The sequence below is a fragment of the Pinus tabuliformis genome, chromosome 8 (genome assembly GCF_031772625.1).
Source record: "Pinus tabuliformis cultivar Carrire ecotype Pingquan chromosome 8, CPIR1, whole genome shotgun sequence".
Lineage (NCBI taxonomy): Eukaryota > Viridiplantae > Streptophyta > Pinopsida > Pinales > Pinaceae > Pinus > Pinus tabuliformis.
Genome location: NC_142294.1, coordinates 1,909,858,842 through 1,909,867,102, shown reverse-complemented (window position 1 = coordinate 1,909,867,102; position 8,261 = coordinate 1,909,858,842). Strand labels below are relative to the sequence as shown.

The window sequence follows — 8,261 nt, the reverse complement described above, 5'->3', positions numbered from 1 at the left end:
TTACGGAATAATTTTTACCCTTCACAAGTGGCTCCCACTCTCAACCCCTCTCCATTAAATCGACCCCTCTCCATTAAATTTGAACATGACATTTAATGAGTTAAATCCAACACAAACTACTTGATCCACACTAGATAGGTTTATTCTATTGTTAAATTTGAAAATGACATTTTATGGGCTAAATCCGACACAAACTGCTTGATCCACACTTGATAGGTTTATTCTATATATATATATATATATATATATATATATATATATTTGTTTTGGTTACACTTAAACTACACAATTGTCATTGTTATATTTTTTTAACTTTATTTTTTCTCACTTTAGGAGTTACTTTTAAAACAACGCATTTTATTTATTCTATTGTTGTATATATATTTTTGTTTTGGTTACACTTTAACTACACAATTGTCATTGTTATATTTTTTAACTTTATTTTTCTCACTTTAGGAGTTACTTTTAAAAAAACGCATTTTATTTATATTGGATATATTTTTTAATTCCATTGATTTGTTTGTATCATCATTGGTTGAAGATCAGCGAAAGTAATGTGGTGGCCGTGGCAGAAGATGAGCTAATGCGCATTCTCATATTGACGCGAAACTTTGTGCCTGGATATAAGCAAATTGTTGAGGGTGATTGGAAAGTGGCAGCAATTTCTTACAGGTCATATGATCTAGAAGGGAAAACTATTGGTTCTATTGGTGCAGGGCATATTGGCAAAGAACTACTTAAGCGTTTGAAGGTATTCATTCTTAGGATCTAGTACTACTTCATGATGTTGCAAACTTCTTTTCAAAAATCAATGCTCCATAATTCTTACGCACGCATGCTGTTTGTTTCAAAATTTCAATCTAATAATAATAAACATTACATGATGTTGAATTGAATTGCGTTCCTTTGTACAGCCCTTCAATTGTAAGCTTCTTTACCACGACCGTCTTTCTATTGGACCCGAATTGGAAAAGGAAACTGGAGCAACATTGGAGACAAATCTTGACGAAATGCTACCTAAATGTGATGTACTTGTCATTAATATGCCTCTTTCTGACAAAACTAGGTGCGCCTTATCACAATTTCATAAATAATCTCTCCCATTATTCACTCAAACATCAATAGCACCTATATATTTTGTACAACTTGTGAACAAAAACCTAATTATTGTTTCTCTTGCCCTTTCCTTTTGGTTACAGTAGGGGAATGTTTAACAAGGAAGGTGTTCTCTACCAAGCCTAGCTTTTCTCTCAGAATCTTAACATCCCCTTTGCAAAGGGTTTCATTAGAATGACAACAACCCGCATTTAAAGCATTTCTCCACCCATCCTAATTAGAAATACAATTTTGGGTTCTCTACTAATTTTCTCCACACCCATTTAATCTAACAATGGACATAGAGCATGTATATTTATACTTGTGTGTTGGAAATACCATTTTATACTTTAATGTTTATTATTTTTGTTTTATTATTATTACTTGAATTTCTTCTTAACAAGTGGTTGTGTTTCTTTTGGTTTTAGTGAAAGTATGGGCTCCAATGTTGGCTCTCTTATTATGGAGTATAATTCATCTTTGAGAATTTTTCAATTATTAAAGTAGGTTAGTCAATTGCTTAAAATATTAAATTTATTTCAAAAAGTTTTTGTTACTTTATAGGTTAGACACTGGCTTGAAATATTAAACTTATTTCAAAATGTTTTTGTTACTTTATAGATAAGGCGTAGATTTCTTGGCTCTATGATGAAAATAATGAAGGGAAAATACATGTTAATATGTTACTTGTGCTCTTTGACTGAAAAATACACGGTGAGAGAAAAATGTATATTATGCTAATTGAGGAATGTTTTTCACTTGTCGAACTTATAGTATTGAATTTAACACACTAACACTTTACAACAATGAACTAACAATATTCATGATGAAAATAGCAATATGGAAGATTTATCTGCATAATGAAAAAGGCAATATGGAAGATTCCGATCACGTTCCAAGGCATTTCTTAAAATGTGGATGTGACAAAAGGTTGTTGTGGAAGTTGTTGTTTGTATATGGAAAATTTCTTGATCATTGTGTATAATCCTAATGTTGATACATATGTCTACTAAATGCTTCCAGTTAATGGGGCATTGATTTGAGCATTCAATATATTTTTATTCTTTATCAAAGTATTCTTTTGTTGTATTTGTATTTTTCAATTTATGCCTTACAACGTTTCCTTTGCAACATCTCGTGCAAATGCTAGTATATCTTACCTCATTTTATGGTTAACATTGTATAACAAAAACATGCGTTGTGTTATGTAATTAATACTAACATGTAATATTGATTTTTTTTGTCATAATGCTATAGGTAATGATTGCCAAGACGATGATCCAAATTATGTTCAACATATATCAGGAGATGATGAGGATGAGGATGAGGATGATGGTAGTGAAGGAGGAGATGATGATGATAGTTGCGGTGTTGGTGATGATGTGGATCAGAGTAATGAGGATGGTCAAGATGATCATGAGGATGATCTTGGTGGTGGTAGCTAGGCATGCACATGCATTGTTTTTTATGAAGAAATTATTGTGTAGAATGATATTGTTATGTTTAGATGGGTGTTGTGAATTTACCCTATATCAATGAGACATTTTGATTTTGTAATCATACGATGAGTTTGATTTATGTATGTTGTTAATTTATCGTAGAATAACGATATTCATGAAATATTTTGATTTGTTAATCATATTTGAATTTTACTTGTTTTGATTAAAAATAATACTGATTTTATTAGTATTATGTTGCTATTTTATACATGTTTTGAAAATTGTTAATGACACATTGTTATTTTTTTGGATGGATGTTGTCAATTTCTCTTAAATTTCTTTACAAATGATTTTGAATTGTGATATCTGCTTTAATGATATTTAGAAACTATCATATATTTCACTATGAATCTATAAAGGGGGTCATATATGTAAAGAAAAATATACTCTACATAAGAAGTCAAATGCAGATGTAACCATGGATGCAAAATTGAAAGTAAAATTGGATGTTAAACTAGGAATTAATACAAAATGCAAACAATTTACATACAAAGTGTTTTAAATTAGAAGTGAAAAATTGTGCAATAGTTGACACAAAGAAGGGAACAAAACATGGCATACAAAAGGATATCAAATTGGGCAAAAACAAGGACACATAAATGGGCACCAAATTAGATGCAAAAAAAGACAACAACTAGATGTAAAATATGATGCAAAGTTGAGCGTTAAAAAGAAGCAAAAAACGTTACAAATTAATATGCCAAATGATGATGCAAATAATGGTGTAAATTTGGGATGCAAACTTGGGTGCAAAAAAGGAAAAAAAAAAGATGTAAGAAAAGACATAAAACAAGATGCAAAATGGGGCTGAAAAAAGGTGAAACCAAGGATGCCATATTGGATGTAAAAAATGATTCCTAATCACATGCAAATTTAGGCTCGAACTCAGACACAAAATTATATGCAAATGTGGACACAAAATGAGGCAAAAAAAGATGCAAATTTGGATGGTGAAAACGATGTAAAACTAGACACCAAAAAAATGCAAAATTGGATGAAAAAGTCGGTGTAAATAATGGTGCAACATTGGACACAAGTAGACACAAAAAAATGGTGCAAAAAGGGGCATAAAATAGCTTAAAATTGGATGCAAAACTTGGTGCAAAAACAAATACAAAAGTAGACGTAAAAAATGGCTTTAAATTGAATGTACCATTAGACACAAAATAAGATGCAAAGGTGGACACAACACATGACTCAACATAAGATGCAAATATAAATGCAAATTTTGATGCTCAAAATGATGTAACATTAGATGCAAGAGATGGTGTTAAAAATGATGCAAAATTGGATGAAACAAATGACACAAAATATGGTGCAAAATGAGATGGGAAAAATGGAGAAAAATCAAACGTAAATGTGGATGTAAAAAATGGTCCAAAAAAAGATGCAAAAATGGGCACAAAAATGGATGCAAAATTTGGTGCTAAATCAAATTCAACACATGGTGCAAAGATAGGCACCAAAGCTGGTGCAAAAATAGAAGGAAAAACTAGTGCAAGACTAGATACAAAACCTGGCGTAAGACTAGATGCAAAAACTGACACAAAATGGATGCATAAAAAGACGTTAAATTGGATTCAAAATACAGTGTAAACTTGATGCAAATGATGGTGCAAAAATGGAAGCAAAGAATGACACAAAATAGGAAGCAAAAGAGAATGAAAAATAGATGAAAAAAATGACACAAAACTAGAAGCAAAACCTGTCATAAAATAAGATGCAAATCTTGGTTCAAAATTTGACGCAAAAAATGATGCATAGTTTGGTGTAAAAAATGATGCAAAATCTAGCGTGAAAAAGGATGCAAAATCAGGTGCAAAAAAGGACGCTTTAAAAATTGTACAATAGAGCCAGATTTAGCGCCAGGTTGCTCATCACAATTACAAAAAAAATGCACTAAAATCTGGCGCTAAATCTGGCGCAAGTCGCTGGTTTTGTTGTAGTGAGGATATCATTCTTGAAGGAACGTGTGGGCGTTCATGTTAGGCACGTGGCCTTAGGTGGCCGGGATAGCCTCCTTGCCCTCCCATAACACCCTGAGTACAGGAGAGTAAATTTTGGTGTGTGAGGTTTCATGTCGCCTTGGGTCTCAAGGGTGGTGGCGAGCATATGAACGTTATGGAGGGTGGCGGGGGTGTTCATTGGGAATTCTGCGTATGCACGAGTATTGGTGTCTGTGGTGTGGGAATTGTGGGAAGAAGCGGGAATTGCAAAGGTTCCCCTATCCAGGCAAGGGGACAACATCTCCATCAGCGTTTCCTCCCCTGCTTTCGAGTGTGCGTCATTGTCAATTGTTGAATTTGGCTTTGTCAATGTGAGTGTGCAAGGAAAGAAGGGTATGGTTGTCTATTTGGGGTGGTATTATGATTTTTTTGTTTCATCTTGCATGGTTTCAGTCCAGGTCGGGTGGGAACTAGTTTATTCTTGAACGGGCGAGTAGTAGTGGTCCTCTTTGGTCCATTTACAAACTTTTTGTTGGCTTGTTGGGGCCTGACCCAGGTTCGGAGTTAATTATCCAAAAAATCCCTGTACTACTGACCCTTTCGGCAATAGTCCGCGGAGTGCGGATTGAGGTCTCACTCGAAGTAGTATGGGAGGGTGCTAGAACCAGGTTTCCACACCCTTGAGATGTCTGAGAGGTTTGACTGGTCCACTGTTTGTTTCTGCGTGTCGGTTTCTTAGCGCCCTTTCCCGTTCCTTGCGGCTTGATACACTGCCTTCGCGCAGCCCTAACCAGGGGCTGCAGAGCTCCCCCGCCGCGCTCTGCGCTATTACCTGAGATCTTACTTATCTTCCAATACTAGTTAATTACCTTCGCCTACTTGAATGTCTTAAGTTATAATTAGTTATACAAAATGTTCATATAGGTTCGCGCAGTAAATAAACAATATACTTGCAAATTATATCCAATCATGCATTAAACTAGGAAAAGATACATAGAAACATAGTAAACTTCTCTTTATTGATTTTCCTAACTGTTATAGACTCGACGTGCCCTGCGCACTCAGCTGTGGACTACTAGGCCTCTGCACACTCAGCTACAGAGCCTTCTCCTACTCTATGACCCACAGACACACTTTACATTTCGACTTAATCACTTAGACTTCTCATCATCACCTTCTCTTCTATCTTCTCTTCGTTATCCTATACACTTAGAGCCTCACTCTATTTATACAATCCCATGGTCCGCGGACCATGGGTAGGTCTATCCAGCCGACATTACATTACAAAATCTAGGGTGGACAACCCTGTGACTCTATTATAATTTTGCACCCCGCGCCCACAATTCGTGGTGCTTTTATAAGAAGAATCGGTCAAAACTTGGGCTTTAAGCCTCAAAACATGCCTTGGGGGGGATTCCATGGTGGTATGTTTGCTGGGATGGCCAGCTCCAGGACGCTTTGGCAAGATTCGTCTATTACCTGGACCAACTATCGATTTTGTGACACCACTTCGTTGCGCTGCAAACTCAATTGTTCCATATTGATTTTTTGCTCATTGAGGACTTGCAGTGCGCGGCTCTCCCTAGCTCGTAGCTCTGCAGTTATGCCATCCTGCAAAACATATAAGGTCTCTCACGGGAGTGGTTGATTTTCACATTCTAAAATGGCCCAATCAGAAACTGTCACGTGGCCCAATTAGAAAATGCCACATGGCAACCCAAGATTAGTCAAAAAAATTTATAATAAGCCCAAAACCTCAACAAGATTTGATCTTTCAACCAACAATACAACAGCTCCACCACCGCACTATACAATTAGTTCAACGACACTATACAATTAGTTCTTAATCACGAGTTATCTTTCATCCACCACCACACTATACAATTAGTTCACGACTTATAGTCACGAATTATATTTAATATCATGTTTTTGAGTATTGAGGAGAGAGAATTACACAAAAAGAAACCTATGTTATGAATCCAAAATAATTATGTTATTATATTTTAATTATAAAAAATTAAAATATAAAATAACTATTTTACATTAATAAATACAATTTCAGTGAAGAAAGGAAGGAAAAAGGAATATATATATATATATATATATATATAATTATTATTTTAATATTTTAAGCGAACACTATCCTCCTACAACATTTCTCTAACAACTCTCCCTAACCCTAAGTGTATTCATATGTTATGTCCACTTCAACATCGGGATTCAGATTATGTTTTATTTATAAAATACAAATGAACGACGGTCCACTACCACTCCTAAGTTTGTGGGATTAACATTTAACGATTACATGTTGTTGAGAAGTTTACATGCAGTTGATTGCATATTGATTGGAAGTTGACTGTTGATGATCAGTGTTGTTAGTTTGTTTTCGTGCCTGAAACTTGGCCACTACAATACACCGTCTGTTCTCCTATAACGTGCCATGGTTTTCGACGTTGAACAATGAAATTGGACAGAAAACCAACCACCCCGTCGTTTATCGAGTAGCAAATTTATTGGATAGTTAAAAATGGTTGGAATTTGATTTTTTTTCAAAAAGTTTGATGGTGGAAATGAATTGGGTGTCATAAAAAAATTGTGGGCCATCCAAAATTTTGGAGTTTAATAACTATAACTTGAATTAAAAAAATTCTATCTAATTTTATCAAAATCTTATCAGAATTTCCATAATTAAAGTTTAACCACTGTAACTTAAATTCAAAAAAAGAATTACTTAATTTTATCAAAATCTTACCGTGATTTTAAATTTAAAATCTACTTACACTAAGCCGAAAACCACAATTACTTTGCATCCGGATAAACATTGCTTCGACGATAAGATGTACGTGGAAATTAGTCTTAAACTCTCTGTCAATTCTGTGGAGGGAAAGAATTGAAGAGATCTCCACCATCCATGGTCGGTCGTTGCCTTACATTTTCTTTCCATGTCGATGGTACCGACAATGTTGAAAGTTGACAGAATAGGGCGTCCTTCCTTTCTACATAGTCCCGCCTTCGTACATTATTCACTTTTATTTTCCATCGCTGAAGATGCGCGCCAAATCAATGATACTGACGATTGTCATCACATGTTCTTCTCCTTTTTTTTCCACTGATTTGAAAGAGAAGAGCAGGTCTGTCGCGGAAGCCATGGATGTCATTTTCGGCGACCCTTATCCCGATTGCAGATTCCCTTACGTGGCTTTGCGGGCCCACTTCTCTCATTGTCTCTGTTACCGTTTACATAGATGGAGTTTACAATGACGTCTTTGTCAAGGCAATTGTCCATTGTCCTCGAGACGTGAAGTGCGGAGCTGGAGGCATAACATTCGCTGGTTACACTGCCTCGGTGGGAACTGTGCTTGTTTACTAAGCGACTACAATACCACGGTCTATTCTCATATAACGTGCCATAGTTTTCCACGTTGAACAATGAAATTTGAGAGAAAACCACGACGATAGAAAATGGTTAAAAATGGCTGAGCTGTAATTTGGATTTAAAAATATTCTACTTGATTTTATCAAAATATTACCAAAATTCCAAAATTTGGATGATTTTAAATTTAAAGTCTAGTTAGACTAAGGGGGAAACCACAAGTTCCCCGCAATTACTTTGCAACGGGCTTCGACGACAAGATGTAGATGGAAATTAGTCTTAAACTTTCTGTCAATTCTGTCGAGGGAAAGAATTGAAGAGATCTCCAGCATCCATGGTCGGTTATTG

General features: G+C 35.2%; 1 protein-coding gene across 1 annotated transcript; it reads left to right on the top strand.

Annotated features, from left to right (window-relative positions):
• Positions 1 to 572: 572 nt before the first annotated feature.
• LOC149244081 (formate dehydrogenase, chloroplastic/mitochondrial-like) lies at positions 573 to 1,708 on the top strand. The gene is made up of 2 exons (XM_089367917.1): positions 573 to 751; positions 915 to 1,708. Exons 1-2 carry the CDS (start codon positions 584 to 586, stop codon positions 1,092 to 1,094), a joined length of 348 nt encoding a protein of 115 aa, XP_089224043.1. The 5' UTR covers positions 573 to 583; the 3' UTR covers positions 1,095 to 1,708.
• Positions 1,709 to 8,261: the final 6,553 nt, after the last annotated feature.

What these genes read in the sequence shown, in the direction of transcription:
- LOC149244081 (XM_089367917.1), top strand. Translation starts at nt 584, where the DNA reads ATGCGCATTCTCATATTGACGCGAAACTTTGTGCCTGGATATAAGCAA. An exon ending in AACTACTTAAGCGTTTGAAG is followed by an intron (nt 752 to 914) that starts GTATTCATTCTT and finishes TCCTTTGTACAG; the next exon opens with CCCTTCAATTGTAAGCTTCT.